The 23158-nt window shown below is 39.5% G+C and overlaps 1 protein-coding gene and 1 long non-coding RNA gene across 48 annotated transcripts in view; one reads left to right on the forward strand and one right to left on the reverse strand.

Annotated features, from left to right (window-relative positions):
- The window catches only part of DTNA (dystrobrevin alpha), a 410388-nt gene that overhangs the window by 5344 nt on the left and 381886 nt on the right, over window positions 1-23158 (reverse strand). For 23 of the 47 annotated variants that reach the window (XM_065533928.1, XM_045377700.2, XM_065533922.1 and 20 more), the window contains 6 exons: window positions 21870-21966; window positions 11160-11319; window positions 8260-8349; window positions 6348-6516; window positions 3898-4030; window positions 1291-1339 (listed from right to left, as the gene is read on the reverse strand). In XM_065533928.1, the coding sequence (XP_065390000.1) occupies window positions 1322-1339; window positions 3898-4030; window positions 6348-6516; window positions 8260-8349; window positions 11160-11319; window positions 21870-21966 (667 nt within the window). In that variant the 3' untranslated portion in view covers window positions 1291-1321. Of the gene's footprint in view, window positions 1-1290; window positions 1340-3897; window positions 4031-6347; window positions 6517-8259; window positions 8350-11159; window positions 11320-18890; window positions 20148-21869; window positions 21967-23158 lie in introns of those variants that run through there. The other 24 variants (XM_074022610.1, XM_074022597.1, XM_074022603.1 and 21 more) reach the window with 4 other exon arrangements.
- Window positions 5321-11169, forward strand: LOC107128113 (uncharacterized). The gene is made up of 3 exons (XR_001486840.4): window positions 5321-5430; window positions 7637-7684; window positions 10257-11169. It is a non-coding gene; the product is annotated as an uncharacterized lncRNA (long non-coding RNA).

Below are 23158 nucleotides of genomic sequence, written 5' to 3' on the forward strand. Positions count from 1 at the left end.
CCATGGTTGGGAAAGCTCAAATGTTTGGGCCAGTGCAGTCAGAATCCTTTGAGAGGTACATTTGCTTTGAACTATCATGGGGGTATCTAATTGGCTATTAACTGGAGCCAGAGAAAAAAATCTAGACTTATGGAACAGTGTGGCCCACAGTGTGCCAAGTCATCACATGTAGCTGCATCCTAGCCTTGTTTATAAAAGTAGAAGAGAGAGAAAGCCAGTTCTGGGTCTCAGTGTTTCCCGTACACTTAGGTAAACACTATGGCAGCTGCCAGGTGTTGAAGTGCTATAAAGCACTGAACATAGGGGCAGGCATACATGTGAATGTTCATAATAAATGATAATGTGCCTTGCACTATGCCAAGCTCTTTAAAAACTATATCCCAGTGAGTAGGATGTGGTTTTTTAATACGGGCCTCTTCTGTGGTGATACATAATACCAGCCTCTTCTGTGAGGCTATTATGCAATACGTTGTACAGAGGAAACTGAGGCTAATACAGGTTTAATAATTTGCCCAAAGTTTTGCTGCTAGGATTTGGTGAAATCCATATTTGAAATGGGTCTATTAGAGTCTGGCGCCTAAGGTTCAGACCACTACAGTCAAGTGATTCTGCCAGTCCAGTGCTAATCTCTCTGCATTAAAAAATTATTGAGGATCTCCACATATTTAGGTAGGGCTTTGGAGTGGTTTCACATGCCATGAAAATCATATTTTAAATTAATTTATATACTGCTGAATTCCACAATGGATTTGAATCAGGTATTCCAAAAACATACGGCTGCAGAATTTTTCCTCTGTTTGGGCTCTTTTGTTCTTTTTAATAATGCATGGTTCTTCTTTCACTCATTGAGACACACACATTTGATCTCTTGAGCCCTAGGTATAGTATGACTAGTAAGCTGGCCCATCTCTAGAGGTACTGACTTTTCCTTTTCAAGTGCTAGAGTGGCTATAAACTCTGATATTGTCATGGATTGGTGATGTGACAAACTTATTGGTAAGTTTCATAGCCACAGAGGATTACTGGAACATCTCTAGGTTTAGAAGTTTTGTGCCAATTTTCCTACCTAATAGAGTAAGAAGTCAACTCCCAAGGATGTCTGGCAAATCTCCACTAGTTTATAATGAAACACTCCATAGACTGAGATGATTCTTTGATATCAGCAGGGAAGGAGGATATTTTATCACATAGAAAGAAATGACTAAGAGAAGTGATTGTGAATTTAAATTACAAGTTATCAGAATTGAGTGTACAGTGGCCATATTTCCTCCTAAATAAGACGGTACTTACTTGAGAGGAGTGTGATAAAAGGATATTGCATTCAACCTTGCAAGCTGACCTGTGGGTGACAAAGGACACAAACGAGAAAGGTGACACGTCAAGTCTGTGATGCAGTCAAGCTGGTGAATTATTTGGCAGGAAGCCATGCACAAAGACACAAAGAGAGAGAGTCTATTGAATGAGAGTAGCATTCCAATCCATCCAACAACCATATGCTCACAGAGCATTCAAGGAAAACCACTTTGAGATCCTCCAGGGCATATGTTTTCAGTGGAGATACACAGGCCTGTTACATTCTCCCAGCCTCTTCCCTGTCCTTTTCTTAGAAGTCATGAGGCATGGAAAAGAAAGGAGAGGGAGAGGGAGCTTAATATTTACGAGCGATGGTAAAACCTCCAGTTGAATCTTAAGTCATTAGTAGAAATTTCCTTCATTTTACACATAGAAGGTTACATTTTTAATTCATTCAAATGAATAAAAATCTAATATTTTATATGGAATAGTGTAAGCCTGCCTCCCTTAAAGAAAAAAAAAAACCCTAGAATTTCAGTTACTGCTGCCACTGAAATACAGAAAGTGACATGAGCTCAAAGAGGGAGGCCTAATAGACGCTTCTGATAGCATGAACCAGAACACTGGTTATTTAGCCACATTTTTCTTTCTTTCTTTCTACACAGCAGAGCCTAATGAGTTATGTGTAGGAATGCCATCCCTCAGAGTTCCCAGAGATGCCCTGGCAGTTTCATTGCAGGCTGGTTTCCTTCTGTGGAGGAGCCACAGAAGGCGCAAGGAAAACTGCACTCTCCACGGGTTTGCAATCAGACAACTTTGTTTCTGAAGCGTGGGAGCCTGGCTCTACATACATAGTCACTTCTGTTTTTCTTTTCCCCTCTTTCTTTGGTATGGCTAGACCAACATTTTAGTTGCTTCTGAAATGTGGTTGTTAAACTGAAAAGGCAAATGGAACATTCCAAAGAGGCAAAACTTTGTTTTTATATTGCTGGGATGGAATTGGCGGGCTTCCGTTTCTGTCCTGCTACAATCTTCTTGGAAAACTATTTCAAGGCTTTATCTATAGACATATGAGAAATAGGAGATAATTTATTCTTTCTGCTTCTCTCTCTTTTTTTTTTTCAATAACAAAGTAAGAGAGGGCACCCTAATAATATGCAGAAAGGCTGGGTATGGTGGCTTATGCGTGTAATCCCAACACTTTGGGAGGCCGGGGTGGGAGGATTGCTTGAGACCAGAAGTTCAATACCAGCTTGAACAATATGGTGGACCCTGTCTCCACAACAAATAAAAACATTAGCCAGGTGTGGTGGTGTGCACCTGTAGTCCCAGCTACAGGAGGCTGAGGTGGGAGGACCGCTTGTGCTCAGGAGTTCGAGGCTGCAGTAAGCTATGATCGTGCAACTGCACTCCAGCCTGGGCAACAGAATGTCTCAAAAAGAAAAAACAAAACAAAACAAAACAAAGAAACAAAAAGCAAAAGAATGTGCAGAAAACTTGTCTGGCCATTCGACAGAAAGTCTGACAGGATAAAATAACCAATGAGGCCCAGGAAAAAGCTGGTCTCAACCAGGCAAACATCCCTGAAATACCAGAACCCCAAGCAAACGCCTGTGAATTAAAGGGAAAAGGAACACATGAGGAAGACAAACAAGGCAATAGAACGATCTCCACGGGGAAATGCGTGGCCTTTAGGATGAGTCGCTAGTTCCATTTATTCCCAGTTGTATATGTCATGTTCAGTGAATTTTCAGGTGGCTAACATACTCCAGTACATCTGAAAATCTGTCCGTCCACACCTTGCTGAACACAGGCCTGCAGTTCCCCCAACATTTCTCCATGAGGTTTGCCATTCTCCTACTTACACTTGGCATGAGGTGGGCAATGAGGAAGGCTGAGGGCAAATAATTCAAGGGAGGTGATGGGTTTATGATTATTCAATTTTCTTGTGCCCTGCTCTTTGCATCCATTTAAAAATAATTATGAGAAAAAGCATCTTTCTTAATGGGCCTGAAAGAGTTTGGACTGTTAGTTACCATGTTATTTTCCAATATAAGAAGGCCACTTATCACTTTCTATGGCGGAATTTAAAAGAATACATGGTGAGTGACAGTTATAAGAAGTGGGTGCAGTGGCTCACACTTGTAATCCCAGCACTTTGGAAGGCTGAGGTGGGCGGATCACGAGGTCAGGAGTTCGAGACCAGCCTGGCCAATATGGTGAAACCTCGTCTCTACTAAAAATACAGAAATTAGCTGGGCGTAGTGATGTGCACCTGTAGTCCCAGCAACTGGGGAGGCTGAGGCAGGAGAATTGCTTAAACCAGGGAGGCAGAGGTTGCAGTGAGCCAAGATCACACCACTGCACTCCAGCCTGGGTGACAGAGTGAAACTCTGTCTCAAAAAAAAAAAAAAAAAAAAAAAAAAAGAAGCATTTAATATTTGTACTGTCTAGAAGACATGGATTAAGGAGTAAAATCAGCATATTTTGGAAAGGGAGGGTGGAAGGAAGGAGAAGGCCCTGATTCTGCAAGTCATGTCAAAGACCCAGCTACCAAGGGGTTGAGGCAGAAGAGGTGGGGTGGGTGGGCCTGGATCCCGGTACCTGATAGGCTTCATCCTGCAGCTTCTGTTTCAGGTATTCCTCCATCTTGAGCTCATTCTCCAGCTGCCGGACAGAGTCATTTTCGTAGTTTTCATCCTCAGGCCGCACATAGGGATCTGCATCCTCCGTAACCCTGAGAAGAAACCACAGATGACATTTTAGAGTGAATCTTAAAAGAGAATTACAAGTGGGATTCGTGTGTGAGCTGTAGTTTATTGGCACCTTTATTTCTCCTTAGTTCTCCAAGTCACTTTCATGTCTTCTTTAGTAATACCTAAAGAAAAACTTGGAAACATTTTGGAGGTTGGAAGCAATATATGATCAAGGTATTTGCATACACAATTTTTTTATGGCAGTTGTGGTCATAGGTCATCTCTCTTTTTCCTAGGGTTTACTGAAATGGGTTGGCCCTTTAAATGTTCTATAATTTAAAAAATGGCAAACATCTTTTGAGGGGATACAAAGTTTTCCCAATCAGAGGGCTCTTTTTATTCTTCTTCAAAATAGAACCCAAGATCACTTTCTGTATGGAGAGTGAGCCCTCTAGTGAAGTAATGCTTAAGGACATTTGGTTTTAATTTAGTCTCTTTTGTGTTACCCACACATGCACATACACATATGAATGCACACCACATTCATGCCTTATTTTTACAGAATTAAGTCTAAGAACATCAGCTAGTCGATGCCAGGAGGGCTACTAACCCATAACTCTTGATCTTAGCTCTAAATATGAAAAAGAAAAAGCATTTTAATTATCTAATTCCACTCTGAAATAGTTAAAAATGACTTCATTCCCTGATGTGGGACTCTGTCTCCATCTATTCATCCTAGACTATGCAAAGCTCTTCATGGGGCTGGACGTAAGCTTGCTACCTAAATCAGAGGACTAAAAGATTCTCAGGGTAAGACACAAGGACATGTTTAGACAATAGAGATATTAAATTATTCCCTAAAATGAAATAAGTGGTCAAGAAGAAGTTTCTAGGCTGGAACTTGAACGTCGTTGTTCATGTTTATTTATAGCTGTACAACTTGTTCTGGTTATTTTTGGAGGTTTGGGGCCAGCCTAAATGGGTCTGCCTAGGCCTCTGTTAACTTTCCTTCCCTAACTCCTGAGTCACATGTTGGTAGCTGGTACTGCCACTCAGCGTACCAGGGCTAGCAGATTAGGGTGGCCCCAACAGCCTTGGCCTTTAGAATTGGGACAAGGAAATTCTAGCTAACTGCCATATAAATGCTTAATAATAAAAAGTCAAATAGATATGCATTTACCAGACAAAACAGATGACAACTAATTCACTATTTTGAATAACAAATCCAACAATTCTAGAATACAGAAGAAAGGACAAGAAAGCAAACTCTATTAAGCAGCAGCGTACTGCCATGTTAAGTCCCATTATAATGGTTTTGTTTTGATCCTATTCTCTGCTGCTTCACAGCTGACTCTCAGACCACAGCTCTTGATAATTCTCCATGATTACTGATCGTTTATTCACTGCTGGGATTGGGAGCCAGACACCAGAAAGGCCTCAGGTTAGTTTCTTCTCTGAGTCTTTAACATGGCCAGTTTATTTTTATACACTAGTCTGAAGTACTTTTCGTATTAAGCAACACCACCCTTCTGTAGTATTTTTAGCGTTCAGACGCTCCCTCCCCCAGCTTTTGCCCACGTTTCCCGTAACTCCACGAACCATGGTCTCCTAACGGGCCACTTTCTTCCCTTCTTTTGTTTTCCTCCTTTCCCTCCCAAGTTGGGCTCTGCAGCTCTGTCCCAGCTTTGCCTTTGTTTCTCAGCTTTGGTTTTCTCTGCTGACTACTTTGAGCTGATCCAGGGTCACAGAAAGTCTAGTGGTCACAGGACGTCACTGATGCTGCTGGTTTCTGACAAGCTCCAGAACTGGGTGGAAACTTTCGCAAATAAGTCTTTAGAGGGTCAGATGTATACATATTCAACAAGTCAACCAAACTGGATTTCTTTATAATGAGATTTTATACATGTACTTATTTCAATTCCAAATACTTATATGATGTTGTTTACACCAATTCTGAACAGAGACCTCTCCAATGTCATGGTATCCTCTAAGTGCAAATACAATAAGTTCAGAAGATAGGATGATTTATCTCCTGAAGTAGTCTGAGTCCTAAAAGGGTGGCAGCAGTTTTTTAATACTATTTTGTATAGAACTAGCACTGTGCCTTGGGCAAGGCAGGCTCTTGATAGGCACTGGTTGGTTTAGGTTATTGATAACTCTCTGGAAATTGTAAGAGGGGAGATATTACAATGCCGAATTTATATGTAGCACCATTCTGTATCTCTGGCAGAAAAGAAAACTATGTCACCCCTTTTGAAGGTTAAAAAAAAACCCTAAACAATTATGCTTTTACATTCTTATTGCCTCCTACGGATTGTTTTGTTACTGAGAAAATGCCTCCAAGCGGAAGATACTCACATGTCGCCACGCATGGTACTTGTGGTAGCTCCACTGTGAATATACCCAGGTTTTCGAGCATGGATTTGCGCTAGAAAAGCCTTTTCAGAGGTTGGTGAGGGAACAAGATCCTCAAACTGAGTCCGTGCAAATTCAGAATCCACATTACTCTCTGTTTCACTCCCAACCTCTGGCAGATACAATTGAAGAAATAAAGAGTGACTTGTTAGATTTTTTATGACATGCAAATAAGGGAGTAGGCTTAACAAATCAACCTGTGCTGTGTAAAATGTTAACCAGTTATCATATTTTAATCAAGTACATTTTTATTTTTTCAAAATACGAATTGATATTGATGTGAATTACTACAAAATCAGTTGGTATACAGCATTTTTTAAATCTCAGAAATGTTATGAGGAATTTTTGCCATCTTAGTAACTGACTTAACTTTTTAAAACTTCTGGTTTTTCCCTTCTGTAAGAGACTTAACTAAAATTGTTACTTTTGCTTAATATTACACTAATTTAAGAAATATGAGTTAAAACCTAAACCTAACCATAAAGTATTCACCTAAAATGCCTCAAATATGAACTTAAAATATGAAGTGAACCCTATCACTTAATACTTTAAAGAATTATGGGTATAAACTAACAGTGCTTAAGACTGCTACACCAAGGATAACTTCATACTCATCATTTGCTAGGGGCGTGGCTACCTGCCATTAATCATGATGTATTAACTACTATCATTTAATTCTGTTTGGTAATCTTAATTTAAATTAGTAGCAACAATTTTCAATTGAGAGGCTTTAAGAAAGTTAAGTCCAGGATTTTTTTAATACTGAAGTTTTATTTCTTATAGCTGTTGTAATCTCTACCATAAGACCATAGTCTTGCCAGACAAATCTCTTGCTAGGTCGGCCTTAAGGAATAGACGGAGATGCATTAGTAACTGGTAGGATATTTATTTGCATATTCATACTGCTAAAGTTTTGAACACTCTTTGTAGTATTAGGAGGATAAAAAGTCTCCTTAAATTTTATGCATTTATTTCTGGGCAGATCTATCTTCAGAGATATTGCAAAGGTAAATTTCAATTTGAAATTCAAATTCAAATGATCAGGTGTTCTAAATTAATGAAACCTAAATAGATAAGGGCTGGAAATCCCAGCACTTTGGGAGGCTGAAGCAGGATGATCATTTGAGCCCAGGAATTCAAGACCAGCAAGACCCCATCTCAAAACATAAATAAATAAATAATAAATAAAACAGTTGACCCTATAAAATAACTTTAGCATCATGTTGTTTTAGGTCACCATAGATGTGAACAGTGGCTGTCTTTGGATTCCAGAATTATAGGTCAGTTTGAATATTTTTCGTTGTTCTTTTCTGCCTTTTTCAAACTTTCTACATTGAGTATGTATTAATAGTCTTTTAATAAGCAAAATATAAACATTACTTTAAAAATCTGAATAGGCCAGGCATAGTGGCTCACACACTTTGGGAGGAAAAGGCAGGAGGATCACTTGAGGCCAGGAGTTTGAGACCAGCCTGGGAAACATAGCAAAGACTCTGTCTCTATGAAAACAAACAAACAACATTAGCCAGGTGTGCTGGTATGTGCTTGTAGTCCCGGCCACTAGGGAGGCTCAGGTGGGAGGATTGCTTGAGCCCAAGTGTTTGACATGCCAGTGAGCTATGATGGTGCCACTGCACTTCAGCCTGGCAACACAGAGAGACGCTGTCTCAAAAAACAAAACAAAAATTAAAAAAAAAAACAACAACCCTCAAATCTGAATGGACCAACAAAATACCACGGACAGCTTTAAACAATCTTTTGATATTAGACAATGAGCAGATCTCTAGGAGAGGCCCCTAGCACTTACGGACCCCTCCGTGATGAGCAGACAAATGAAAGGGAATCAGGAGCTCACCAGAATTCAGCTCTTTCACAAGAGAGGACATGGTGTTAGTGATGGAATCCGCAGCCACTAGCAAGTCATTCCTTAAATTTCTTCTTGAACCTTCAGGGAAGAAGAAATAATTTAAAAAACCAAAGCCTTCCTTTTATCCTAAATTTTTATGTTGTTTATCTTTCCCATTAATAACCTAAAGCAAGAAAACTTCTAAGACTTCTCCTTTTCAGAAGTGCTTTGGTTCATTTCCTGAAAAAACAACAACAGCAACAAAACACCGCTTAGGGCAGTGGGTCCTGCGGTAAGAAGACATGGATAATGATGGAGCTTCATATATTATTTGTCCAAGTGGGGACAATTTTGAAAGTGAAAGAGAGCAGTATGAATCAGACTGGCTGACCTGGCAAAACTGGGATGGTCCCAGGTACACCAGTGTGTGTGGTCACCCTTCTTAAGAGTAATCCTGGCTGGGCGTGGTGGCTCATGCCTGTAATCCCAGCACTTTGGGAGGCCGAGGTGGGCGGATCATGAGGTCAGGAGATCGAGACCATCCTGGCTAACACGGTGAAACCCTGACTCTACTAAAAATACAAAAAAATTAGCTGGGCATGGTGGCGGGTGCCTGTAGTCCCAGCTACTCGGGAGGCTGAGGCAGGAGAATGGTGTGAACCCCGGGAGGCGGCACTTGCAGTAAGCCAAGATTGCTCCACTGCACTCCAGCCTGGGCAACAGAGCAAGACTCTGTCTCAAAAAAAAAAAAAAAAAAAAAAGAATAATCCACACAGATGAAAAGTCAGGTTTGCCAGGAGAGCTGTGCCTTCCTAGCTGCTATTATTGTTCTTGCCCTTACCTGGTGGCTGAGCACTTTTGATTCTGGTCTCTACTAGGACATGCCCTGTCTCCTATCAGGGCTCCTGGAGCTCTTCCTGCCAGTATAAGTACCACTTGGGAATGGGAAACCCACATGCACTGAATGCCCCCAGAGTGTGAGAAAGGGGTGAGGATTCTTGTTTCTTCTGCCAAGACATGGGCAGATACATGTCTGATACTACGAATTGGAACTTAGACTATGTTTCTTAATGGCAGAGAATGATTATTCTTTTGTTTCAGGCACACTAAGGTTTAAATGGATGCTTGTGATCCAGCCTGGGAGTAGGGAAAGTAAAGAGAGATAATTACCATAACATCTTTGAGAAAAAAATGGTTCAAGATTCCAAATACCTAACTTACAAATGAACTTAGGTGGCATGAACTCTTTATAAGTTAAAGGCTGCCTACAGGCCACATTTCATTCTGTCATTTTTCAGAAAGTAATACTAACTAAATAAAATAATAAATATGTTTAAATTTAAAAAAATCACAGTAGTTAAGTAAAACATTTATTATAATGGAAATCACAAATTGATTTAAAATACGGTAAATTTCTTTAAAATATGATTTAGAGAAGGGATATTTTTCTTTCTAAAAATTAAAATAAAAAAGTTATTTTGTGAATTACATTTTTAAAAACTCTTGAGTTATGTTCAGTGCCTAGAAGAAAAAGTTCTAATGTAGATCCTTCCTTTTCCCTCATAAGAGAGTACAGAGTTCATCATTGTCTCTCACTGAAGTGTGTTAAGATTTTATCACCCCTCCACATGGATGAGAGTACCTGTTTCCTCGCACTCTTGCTATCCCTGGATATTATGATGTTTCAAAACACTTGTTTAATCTTCTAGGCAAAAAGCGATACTTATTAAAATTTATATTTCTGCAATTATATCAGAGGTTGAACATCTTTTCATATATTTATTGGCAATTTCTCTTTGTTCTTCTGTCTGTCCGTATCTTTCACCTGTTTTTGTTTTGGTGGTGTCTTTTCTTTCTGATCTCTACGTGATTTTTGTGAAATTATGAAACTTGATTGACACATATGCTGGAAATGGTTTCCTCAAGACTGTTTTCTGTCTTTTAACTTTGTTTATGATCTCCTTTGCCTTAAAACTCATAGTCAAACATGTCTCTCTTTTCCTTAGATCTCTATATGAAGACTTTGAAGAATGTGCATGATAGATTGCTAATTTAAAGAAAATGCAAATTGTAGACCCCAAAATGCAATGCATGATCCTATTTGTGTGAAAAAAACCAGAAAAGAGTATGTGCCTATAATCACATCCTTAAACATATCTATTTACACATAAGCAAAACTTTGGGAAGGATCAAATTGTTAGTAGTGGTTACTTCTGGGAATGAAAGCTGCCGGGTGAAGATCTACAGAATGATTTTTTTTTTTCTTATTCTCTACAAATTTAAAAAGTGATAGTAAGAAGAGGTTTTAAAAAGTGTTAAAAATATTTCTAAATTAATACAGTCACTCTCCCTGTCGTGGGAAAGTGCTGGCTGGCATCCCCATCCCTCTTTGTACTCCTCTAACTGCAGAGGCCTAACCCTGTAGCCCTACCTTACAGAAGCAATGGTTCAGCTCTTTGGGGAATCTGAACAGGGAATCTGTCAAATGACTACATGTCCTTCTTGCTTACCTCATTGCTAAAGAGCTGTGATTACTTATCTCAGTCTTGACTTTAATATAAAGAAAAGACAATATGAGATAAAATCTCTAAGAATTAAAAAAAAGTGGATTACATTTATGAAGTTTTCTGGGGGTCCTGGTGAAAAGATTTCCTGTCTTTTGATGAACAAAGACTTACTAAAAAATAAGACAGGGTAACAAAAGCCAAAGGAAGGTAAAATGGTGAAGTGAGAACAAATCGGGGTAGGGAGTTCCCAAAACGGCTGGCAGGCCCGGCTCTGACACCAGCCGTGAAAGACTCTTCAATATGAAGTCACATGTTGCTCTGACAACTCTTGACCACTCAACAGACCTTGGTGACCTATTTGTCACATAAAAGCAGACCACAACAAAAAATAAAGCCACTTACTTTGTGCAAATGCCTCCTGTACATCTCCCCCTACCCCTGTGAGGGAGTCCTGCGGCGTGTGCGTCGGGGTGGAGCAGGCTGACGCTGACCGGACGGGCATGGGAATTGGCCTGCTGATGGTGTGGCTGGGGGAGGAGCGGGGAGAGCCAGCCCCCTGAGTCTGGAGAGACAATGCGAGTCATTAATTTGCTTTCCCAAGAAAATGTCATGTATCATCCCCACTGCCTCAGTTGATGGTTGAAAACAGTGACAATGAAATTTCAAAGCAGGAGGAAATCCTAGGTAATTGAGTTGGTAATCCTAAAGCTAATTTGCAGGTGCAGATAATTTAGGCTCTTCTACGTAATCTGAAGTTTGGGTTAAATATTGAAAGCCAAAAATATTAGTAGAGCATTGCTCTACAGTATATGAGACGTGTGCCCATAAAATGAAAGTACTGTTAAATGCAGATAATTACAAGGTGTGGATACTTTCTCCTTGAAGGAGAAGGTCTCCCAGGAATAAGAAGACATTAAGGAGAAAGTTTAAAATACAAACTAGAAGACTATTTGGAATGGATGCTTTCTAAATTTTCAACCTGACTATACTAGCATCATCTTTAGAGGATAAGAGTTTAAATCATGTCATACAATATTGTGCATATTAAGTCTCAAATTAAGAATCAAATGAAGTGTAAATTGTTTTCTCTCTATTTTACAGTAAAAGCTGATTTTGTCAAATTAGTGACTCAGGAATTCCAATGGGGAAGAAGAAGAAGAAACCTTGTTTTCTAATTTTTTGGTATTATTTCCTGCAGGAAATGTCCTTCTCTTCTCCTACGAAAAAGCAGTATTCTATCAGGACAATAAGAATAGTAGGATTTAAAGACGAGTAAAGAAAAAAGTAGAAAACAACTAAAGGAACTTATCTTTGCACTACAGTTTTTGGCATGAAACTATTCTGAGACTGTCACACCTCGAATCTTAAGGATTTGTCTCTAAATGAGGTGCCTTGTAAATATTCTCCCTGTTTTAATAATTAGTTGATAAAAGAAGTCAGTCACATGCGTAAGAAAATGCAAAGAGACCCTTGAGTGCATACACAACAGATTAGGTGTTCACATCAATTCCATCCCAATCTGTTTGCTATGGTTGCTAGAGTGAGAATTCTTCTCCAGCAAGGCCCAGAGAGTCATCATTAACCCATTCAAACTCCCAGACCAGAGCAATGCTCTGGAATATTCCATTTAGATATTTGCTTTGGGTTCAGTGGTTTGTGGTTAAAACACACCACATCAATCCTGAAAAAATGCCATGCTGTTAGCTCCAGGGCTCAGCATCACACACAATTGTTAAAGCCATAAACAGAAAAATCCAGAATTAAAAATGGAGCAAAACAGAACAGAGCACAGAAAATATCTCATGGGGTGCCCAATGGGCTGAGTGTCCCATTCTTTCACTCTCAACAGTACCTTGTAATGGTCTGTCCAGGCCCAAGGAAGAGAACTTTGCCCAGTTGTGATGCTTTTGCAGCCTGCTTCCCTCGGCCTGCTCAAGGAGGGGTCTGGTTTTCCCCAGAAAACTCTGGCAGCTCAGCCCCATTACCTTGAAACCTTCTGCTTCTGAGCTACCACTACATCCTTGACCTTCCCGTGCCAATAATAAATAATTTCACATTTGCGTTAAGCTTTATGATGTTCAAAGGGTTTTCACATACACTCTCACTGATTTCTCTCCATGCATTCTCACTCTGAATGTGAAGTTGTGGAGCCCAGTACTCAGAGAGGTGAAAATAATTGCTTCATCAGGAGACAGAGCCAGAGCAGCAGGGCTGGGGCTGAGCCCAGGGGCTCTGAGTGCCCTGGGCTGCAGGAACCTTGATGGCCATGGCTGGCAAAAAGTCCCTCAATGGAGACAGATGCTGATGAAGTGCCCTGAGCTCTTCCTACTTTGGCAGTTCCTCTTGTACCTCCTTTTCGAGGCAGGGCCCTTAGCAGGGCTCCTGAGCCTTTTGTCTCTGTCCTCTTTATTAAGGGACCAATAATCACAGCTGGGAGTGGGGACTAGAGAAGGAAAATTGGACGGAGTGGTTATTAAGAAGTAGGATTCTCTTGGCTATCAGTGTGGGTTACATTCTCATCCCTGGGGACCCAGATTGTCTTCCATGGTGGGAAGTTCACAATAATAATACAACTCCACTTTTGTAAGTAATTCACAGTGTATTAAGCACTTTTACATACACTGTTTTGTTTCATTTTCCTAGTACAATGGTAGGAGTGGTACTATCCTATATTTGAATAGCAATTTGCAGTCTGTAAAGCACTTTAGCCCCTCATACTTCATGTAATCCTCTTAACAACCATATGAGGTATTATTATTTCCACTTTATATATTAGTAAACTGAGGCTCAGAGGAGATAACTGGATTACCCAAGGTTTCTGAGCAAGAGAATGCCAGAGATTATCCCTAGTCTTTAGACTCCAAGCCCAGGCTTCACCATGCTGATTCTAAGGACTGTGGGCACTGTGGCCAGCCATCATATGCTTCCATCTATGCTTCACTAGTGTAGAAAGGTTCAGCAGCCTGAAGAGGGAACAGGCGCAGGGCACAGACCTGTGCCCTTGTGGTGCTGGAGCAGTGTCCTAGGGGTTCCTGCTACTGGGCCAGGCAGTATCTTTTAGTTGCTGGATCACAGAAAAGGTGTGTGGATGCTCAGGGTGGTGGGAGGGCCTTTGGACTGTTTATCAATTGGTACAGAAGTACAGGCCTACAATCTCTTATTTGCAATTTTGAAAGCCAAAAAAGCTCTGGCAAACACTGGTCATTCCATAATGAATTTGGTCTTAATGGATGTGAGGCAACTGATAATGATATCTGCATCATATTGCTTTTCAAAACTAGATAAATTCTGAATTCTGGAACATGTCTGGATCTAGTGATTTGAGATATGGGGCTATGGACCTTATTTCACTACTTTAATGTCTGTTCCGGGGCTGTAGTGCACACCAGCCTTGATTATACCTCTTATACCAGGTTCTCCAGGGAGCTGGGGGCTCCTCCCTCTAGGCAGCATTTGTAAGTAGACTCATATGTCTGGCTCTTCCACCTCCTTTTCTGTGAGCCTCTCCCCATCTCTTAGTGCACTGGGCTCCTCTGCTAATTCCTGTGGGTCTGAGGCATGCCCCACCCTACCTCTCTCTGCTCAGTGCCTGTTCTCAAAGGCAACTTTTGCTACTCCTTTCTGTGGGCATTCTTTTTCAAAACTCCCATTAGTGGTTCTACATTAAGAAGAAAATAATTGGCTCTCGTTGTGTGTTAACAGAAAAACAGTTGACTGAATCTAAATTACACCAATGTGTGAATGATGAATAGCCACCATTTCCCAAGGGAATCTCTAATTGGTGCAATTTTGTGCAGTATGATTATGTGAAGAATTTAGGTAGAAGATCCTGTGCTGAAGAGAATAATCAGCTGCATCTTTCCCACAACTGGCAACTCCCATGTCACATCCAGCCTTTAACCAGACTTTTCGGGGTAGGACACTGACACCCTGGGTGATCACGGCTCCATCTCTCCATGTCAGGACACTGTCCAGTTCGATGCATAGCATCTTCCTAGTGCCTACCCACTGTGAGGCCTTCCTTTCTGTTCTGTTCTCTGGCCTTCCTTTCTGTTCTGTTCTTGTAGGAACACTAGGAAAAGGCAGTGGCCTCCTGGCATTGGGGCAGATCAGTGATGATGTCACTGAGTTTCATTTTCACAGGAAGTGGCCTTGGTGGAATGGTGGCTTCCAGCCTGGTCATGAGGCATAGTTGTCTGCTAACAACTGTAGAAGAGTTAGAGTGAATAATCTCTGTGAATATCCTTTCCTGGAAATTACTCAATGATTAATGGAGCAAAGACTTAAGGGACAACGGTCCATGCAGATCAATATATAGATCTAAAATTCCCAAGGAGAGAGTTGATTTATGGAAGAAGGAAAACATATATCACACTTGGCAAATTTAAAATAGCTCACTTCCTGGAGAATAAATGAAAAATTAATTTCTATGCACCATCCTCCAAGTCTACTCAACTTGCTGTTGTATCAAATTTTTAAAAGTCTGACAAGATTCATACATTTTTTGATATTTTCCAGGAAGTGTTTTGGTTTCTATTCACCATCAGAAATGAAGGATGCTTCATGAAAAGGAGCAAATGTCTAATTGTTGAATCAGGACCCCCTGGTGAAAGAGCAGAGAATTATATGTCCCCCTCCCCGCTAGACCTGAAGAGTCTGCCTCTCAGTTTGGCTGAGAGTGCAGTCTGGTCATGCCTGGCTGCACCTAGCATCCTGGGAAGGTGCAGCAAAGCAGTGTTTAGCAGCATTCAACCCTGTTTTCATCCTTAGTCTTCCAATATAAATGCACTGACTATCCTCACATTGATGATAATTTTGATAATCAGCCTTTTTAAAGCAGTCATTGTGAATAGAGTGTTGTGGGGATACACAGGAGGTGATTAATTCTGACTGTTCAGGCAGGAGGCATCATTTGACTTGGGCTTTAACAGTGAAGATTTCCAGGCAGAAATGAGAAAGTGTGGGGAGAAGAAAAGAGCAGAGCAACCTGGGCCTTGGAATAGCGGGAGCAAGGCATGGGAAATCTGAGACGTATTGTGGAGAGGGTGGGAAGGCCTGACACCATTGTGTGGCTCTGGTGTCAGGCTGGCTGCTGGATGTAGAGAGAAATGAGGCTAGAAAAGGGAGACGGGCAGGTCTGGGGACCTCCAGGGTAGACTTTATTGTGAACCAGAGAGTCATCTTCCAAGGCTTTTAAGCAGAGAAATATTATTTACTTATTTAGAATTAATTATAATAATCAATACTTACTTTTAAAAAGAGTGAGTCTGGGAGGGTATGTTTTTGAACACTAGATGACCATCTTTATATTGCAGTTGATCATTTATGAGGTGAATTATCCCTCTCCCTCACTTTTGACTGGTTCATGCCTGCATTGAATACCCACCAGAGAGGATGAGCGAGGAAAAGCCAGGAAAGTGAGGCCCAAGCTGGTTATTGCTGGCCTGCTAGTATTCCACAAAGTGTTTGGAAGAAGTAGAAACCTGATGACTACAATTTCCTGACTTAATTGGACCATCCAGTTATAAACAGAGAAGAGAATAAGGGTAGGAGATGGAATTTGGAATGATGCTTGACTTTTTTTCCCCACCAAATTAGAACAATTGTATTACTTAACATAATACCAATGTATAGACATTATCTTCCCAAATAAGAAACAGTTTGATCCCAAAGTTTAAAATGTAGTTTAAAAAAATGAATCCTTATTGTAAGTCTGAAAAAAAGTTCTGCAAATTAACCTAAACTTAGTTTTATCCTTGACTAAAATATGCACCCTGTACTAATCACCTCTCTTAAACAAAAATGTTTATTATAGATAAAACTTTCAGAAAAAATATCAGATGTTTCACTGCACTCATATAGAATATCTGTTACTGGCAGCCCTTCACTGTATTAGCTGTTTAATATACCTACTCAAATTTTGGTGAAAGCCACACTCTGTAGATATTAGTATATCTAGGATCATATCTGATGTTACCAGAAATAGGAAAATATAAACTTACTGAACTTGTCTGTCACTTTGTCTAACATAAAAATGACTCTTTTTTTCTACTGTTAAAAGCAATTACATGTAAAAAACAAATTAAAAGTCATTTTCAAATTTCTTTCCCTGATGGAGACACTGTTAATGAACTGTAAGGAAGAGAAGTGAATGTGTGTCTGGGTGTGTGTATGTATATGTGGGTATGTGTAAAATATGGATCAAATTTGAAAAGTTTGTATATACCTATGCGTATGTATACCTATATACATACATTCATACTTATAGCTGACATATAAGAGTTTACAAAGTGCTTTCACATCCAGTATCTATTAAAATCTATACAATAATCCTATTAGCCATGGATTATCAATAGTTTGAAATTAATGACCATGTAAGTTAAGCTTATAGATGTGAGCAAAACTCTGGGACCACTGTAATTCAGGTCTAATTCTGGTAACTTTGCTAAGAAAACGAATATTGAGACCTTACTTTGTGGAATCAAAGTCAGGCTACTCAGTTTTAGACTGGTACATAATATTTGGAACTGGAAGTGTACCAGAAACTGGAACATATTGGTACTGCAATTATACCCCAGCTGCCTTCATTATTAAACGTTTTATGAGTGTTCCTTTTATGGTTCCTTCAATAAATCTTAAAGATACACAAAGAAGAAAGAGGGTAGGATAACTTCAATTCAAGTTTTGTAAAAAAAAATTTATTGCTTGTGATATCATAATCATCAATTATATTACAGGCACTATTTTTTTTAATTCATGTTCTATCCTCGAGAGGGATAAATTCATGCATTACCTCTAACAAGAAAGAATGAAGTAGAAATTATATATGCCAGTATAATAAAACACTACATTGAACCACACAGACTTATGATAAAGCAAGTAGAGGTTATTAAATCAAGTACAATTTGTTGTGTGGGGGTGTTCTAAGTTTGGTTTTACAAAGATAATGTCCCCAAAGGGGAGAAACAATCATAAATAAAAACAGAATTTAGAAGCAGATGCCAGTCTAAAACCTCTAAATTCTCTCCTTAGATCATGTTTTACCATGAGAAGTCTATATTTGGACTGCATTTGTTTATTTCTTTGCAGAACCGCCTCTCTAGGGCTGGGATTGATAAGGTTCTGCTTTTAATTTTGACTGAGGTCAGTATAAGAAACAGCCACATGAAATCTATGACTGCTTCTTTCCTTTTTTATTGTCCAATACTCCTATAAAGCTCCCAGTGAAGACTTTCTTTCATATTTTATGCCAACAGAAATTTTGTTCCCCTGAGAAGTGGTATTTCTGTACTGATAAAACCACCGATATTTTCTTTTGTTTGCTTCATTGCCTGAACGTGCAGAGTAACATCCTTGTCCCTTAAGATTAGCATATTCGCATTTTCTTTTCTTTAGTTTTTGATTTTTCTATTTCAATTTTATGAAGTCACTGTTTATATCTTTTGTTGTAAGCTGCCTCAGGTCCTTTTTGAAAAGAGGCTTGTGTATAAAAGCAAAAAGATAAATGAGTGAAATAGGCAAACTCTGTCACCACCTAGACGATGTATTGCTGACATCTGGGTGATGTGGGCCCCTGGTCCTTAGGTACCTACACCGCAGTACCCGCCGTTGGCCCCCCGAGATGCAGAAGCTGCGGAGGGGCTTGGTGGAGAGGAACTGGAAGGTGAGGGGCAGTGGTGCCACCTTGGGGGCACTGCCGCAGTTTGGCTCTGTGCATCCATCTGTTTATGAACTTCCTGGTCCACAGGAGCCTTTCAAGATTGTGCTGCCTGGGAAATGGCCAGGAAGGTATCCCCAAGGGAAATGGCTAAAGCAAGGCTGATGATGACGGATGATGCCCTCTGTCTCTGCTAGGAGGAGGGAGGTTATAATTGAACCTTACTTCCTTTTTCTATGCACATACTAAGTAAGAGACAGGAAAGGAAAGAAGCCATTTGCAGAGAAGTATCATGAAGAAGGCATTTTTCTTTACCATGATCTAAGTGTATTGGAAATACAATAGCAATACCCCATGTATACATTCATGGGCAATTATACAGGCTGTAAGTGTTATGTGTCCTTCACCCAGGGGGACTGTCTTCCGTAAAATTTGACTTTAATTTAGTAAAGTAATTTTTTTCACAAAATACAAAATAATGTAATACATTATCTTTATTGTCTGACATTACAGATTGATTTTACACTTTCCTTTTTTACAGACCATGGGAATGAAGGGTAAAAATGTGTCCAGCATTTTCCAAACATTCTTTGTTACACACAAACACACATAATGAATAATAGAAAAGAGCATACAGAAGAAATAAAAGATATGTTGAAATTGGACAGGCTGTGGTTCTAATTGATCCATGGAAATAATGTGAAACTTTTAAATAATGCTAGTGAGTGGGATATATTGTCATACACAGCATAGTACATGCACTTGAAATTAAAGCTGCTTTTATTTTGCTTTGATTTAATTTAATGTGATTTGATTTTTTTTCCTTGAGTATGCTGCTCCCCCTGCTGGCTCTTGAGCCTGACCACAGGTTCAGACAGCTCCAGTTTAGAAAAACTGGAAATGCGAATGCCCCTATTTCCAGACAAAAGAAAAAAAAAAAAAAAAACAAACCCCAAAAAACAAAGTATGTAATGACCCTCTCATCTCCCCGAGCAGAAAGGCTCCTGGTGCTAAGGAAAAAGCTGGGAGTTCCTTTTAAAAATAGATTATTGTCAACCAACAGTAAGCATTCTGTTTTGGGGAAGAGCCAAAAAGATGGGTAGTGAACAGTCAGTTACGGAGTACAGTCTTTCCCTCGCAAGATTGAGCGCATTTTGGTGAGCCACGGGGAACAAGGCTCAATAATTGTGTGGTGAAAAGGGATTTAATTGCCTGATTTTTATAAAAAGAGGTTTCACAGGTTTTCAGTAAAATGAAACCGAATTGAACACTCACGGCGTGAGGGGGTGTAGAGGTTAGCGTCTGAGTGCTGCAGGTTTGGGGATGACATGAACCTCAGTGTATCTCTAGTGACTGTGTTGAGTGTCTCTCTATTAAGAGAAGGGTCTGATCAACAACTTGAAAAGCATAAGACTGGTTTGAAACTTATACCTCTGGGGATCTACAATGTTTCCAAGAAATGACGATTCGGTCCCTTTTCTAAAAGATGTCATAGTTCTTCTTTTGATGCTGATAGTAGTGATAGTTATAAAAATGCTAAATTTATATATCTCAATTCAAGCACTACATTGAAAAAGAAGCAAATTAGTATGACTTTTTTCTCTTTCCAAACTGAAGCATGAACATACATTAGAGCAAAAGCAATGAGAAAACCGCAGGTCGGCAGGCCCCTCCACTGTTAGTTAAGACCTGCAGTAGGGGACATAACTTACTCCCTGCTTCAGTTCTTCTTCCTACAGAAAGATTGAATCAATAACAGTTAGATTACCCAGGGTTCCAAAAAGAGCATGTATACAGTGTGAAGGAATGCAAGATGGGGAAACATCAACACAGCTTTGATGGCAGGTCCAGGCCTCTGCCACCTCAGTGACTATCACTCCAAGTCTACTTGGTTACTTGAGACTACAGGCCCATCTCTTTTCTCTGCATGTACAACTATTTTTCAACACAGTCCATCTCTCTGTCCTGACATGTGTACATCTGGATAAAAGGCGGTGCTCCGTTAGGCTAGGTTGATACCAAGATGGCTGGTGGGGAATAGACTTCTAACTCATAGGGAAAGAGTCATAGCTATGATGACAGAAGCAGGAGGAACATAGGGGGCAGTTTTCAAAGCTTCCTGTCATTCACTGAGGGGAGAGATGGGTTCAGTCCTTTTCATTTGGTATATTTAGAAAGGGATGCAGAGAGAGTTTTTTGGGGGGGGGGTTATCAAATAAGATTAACAGGCCAGAAGCAGCAGCAGGTTATGAATTGTCTAGTCTTATTTTGCCCAAGATAGATAAACAAAAATCTAATTTACTGAAAAGTCAATTTTGTTGAGTAAAGATAAAGTATTCCCAATACCAATCGCTAAAGAGGATACTGATGGAGGGAAAAGTTGACTAAGGAATAAAATAGAGTAAGGAAAACAAAAGAAAGATTACAAGAACAGTGGCTGGGACAAAGGAGCTTTCAAAAAATATTTGTTAAAAAATAAAAGAAAGAAGGAAAGAGGGAGAAACCAAGAAAGAAACAAAAAAAAATGAAGGAAAAGAGGGAAGAAAAGAGAAAGGTAGACAAACAAAAAAAAAAAGAGAGAAAGAAAGGACAGACAAAATAAAAACAACAAATGTTGGTGTGCTGGGGCTGTGGGACATCCATGGACTGAAAGCTGGGAGACCCTGTCTCGCAAATGAGCTGCCCTAGGGTCTTCCCTTCGTCATTCTCCTATCAGAAGTTTCATTTCCTGCCTTTGGCATGTCACAGTTCCAATCCATACTGGTTCTTGCTTGTTTATGTCAGGCAGGATGATCACGTGGCACTGATCACATGGGCTGACTATAGACATGTGGCCATAATTTGCCTGCCTTTGACTTGAAATGCAATTTAATGTATACTAAAGAAGGGAATAAGGCTTTACTAAAAGAAGAATGCCACTTCCCAATGGGAAAAATAGATTACAGCACTCTACAGAAGACTTGTATAAATCATCTTATTAAACACTTTACTTGCAGAAGAGAAAGGAGATATTCTCTCATAGAGTTTGCATTTGAGATCACTAGAAATCATGTGACTTACTGATAAAGCACACTAATGGAATAAAATATTTTACTGATATTAACAGTCACTCCTCTTAATTTAATCAGAATTGCTGAAAGCTACTAAATATAAAATATTTCTAAATAAATCCAGTTCTATTACTTGCAGACATAAAGAAACTGGAAGTAAGCCAAGAAGAAGTTGCCCCATGAAGGCCCTCAGCAGTCTGGTTTCAGGAAATGGATAAGAATGTGTTCTATTACTGACAGCTACTACTACACTGGTCTAAGAAATTGTTTTACATCTGAGTTTGAAACAACATGTTGAGGGAAATCACATACAGCGATTGGAAAAACCATTGCACATTATGTGCAAAAATGTTCACAGATGACACGGAAAATAAGCTTAGGAAAAATTTATTTGGCAGGTCTTACCTTTAGCAGCTTCATGAGACCCTCCAACTGGACCATGAGCTCTCTCCGGCTCTCCTGGAGAGCAGACATTCTCTGTTCCAGCTCATCTTTGCGCTGTCTAAGAAAGAAGCAGCTGACATCAGAAGCGGCATGCAACTCTCTGGGCTAATCACATTCCCATTCTTGAGGGACTTGTGGACTACCAGAGAAAGGGCATCTCTGGGTCTCTGACACAGTTACCAGGCAGGGAACTGTTATCAAATGAATGAACAATGATAGCTGGAGGTGTTTCTTTTAGTTGTTAGCAGTCACACTACATCAGAATTAAAGTCCTTTTAGACATTTCGCTTCCTTTAGACCTTTCTACCCTGAATTAATCAACCATTGAATGACATATTTTCTGAATGCTTACTATGTAGTGGGCCCTGTGATGGGCCATGGGGTCCCTTGAAACAAACAGAAGCCAAATTGTCACTGAAAAAGGCAAATCCTCTAGATTCTCCAAATCTAAGAACCCTTTTGCAAATTCACAGAAAATATTGATACCTTAGTATTTGGAAATATGATTTAGAAAAGTACATTTGAAATCTTCAGCACCCATTGAGGTGTCTCTCAGAGGTGAGATATTAATAGCATATAGATACAATCCATTAAAATTTTTGGTTTTCAGTTTGATTTCATAAAGTGAAGTCCAAATAAAGGCATTTCTACATACTTGTTCAGCAAGTGAAGATGATATATAAGGTTCATGCTTATTTTGTTTTGTTTTACAGACCTCTTATTAAACTGTCAGCAAGAATGAAAACAACTAAGGACAATCTATACTATCATTTATATTGACACTAAGAGGTACCAAAAATATCTTTAAAGGGGGAAAGAAATGAAACAGTATGATGAGGAATGTTAATGGTTCACACTTCTGAAATATATGTATACTTTTCAAATAAATTCCAAATCTATTACTGAATGATTATTACTGAATAAGTAATACATATAATTTTCCCATTGCCCCAAAGATTTCTGTCTGAGTTTGAAACATTCATACTTATATACTAAAACTGCATAGAGGCTTTAAACATGTATGTATTAATGTATAAATGGATATGGCTAGTCCCAATGATAGAGATCATATTAAATGAAACTATGACAAGAACTCTGCAATGAAAAACTGATGATATAAAAATGTCACCGTGAGCTAGGTCAATGACTCATTCAATGGAAAGATATTTTGTGGGAGGACAGGTTAGTGATATAAATGATACTTTTCTATTTTTTTCTATTTTTTTTTAGAGACAAGGTCTCACTCTGTT

This window comes from Macaca fascicularis, chromosome 18 (genome assembly GCF_037993035.2).
Source record: "Macaca fascicularis isolate 582-1 chromosome 18, T2T-MFA8v1.1".
Classification (NCBI taxonomy): domain Eukaryota; kingdom Metazoa; phylum Chordata; class Mammalia; order Primates; family Cercopithecidae; genus Macaca; species Macaca fascicularis.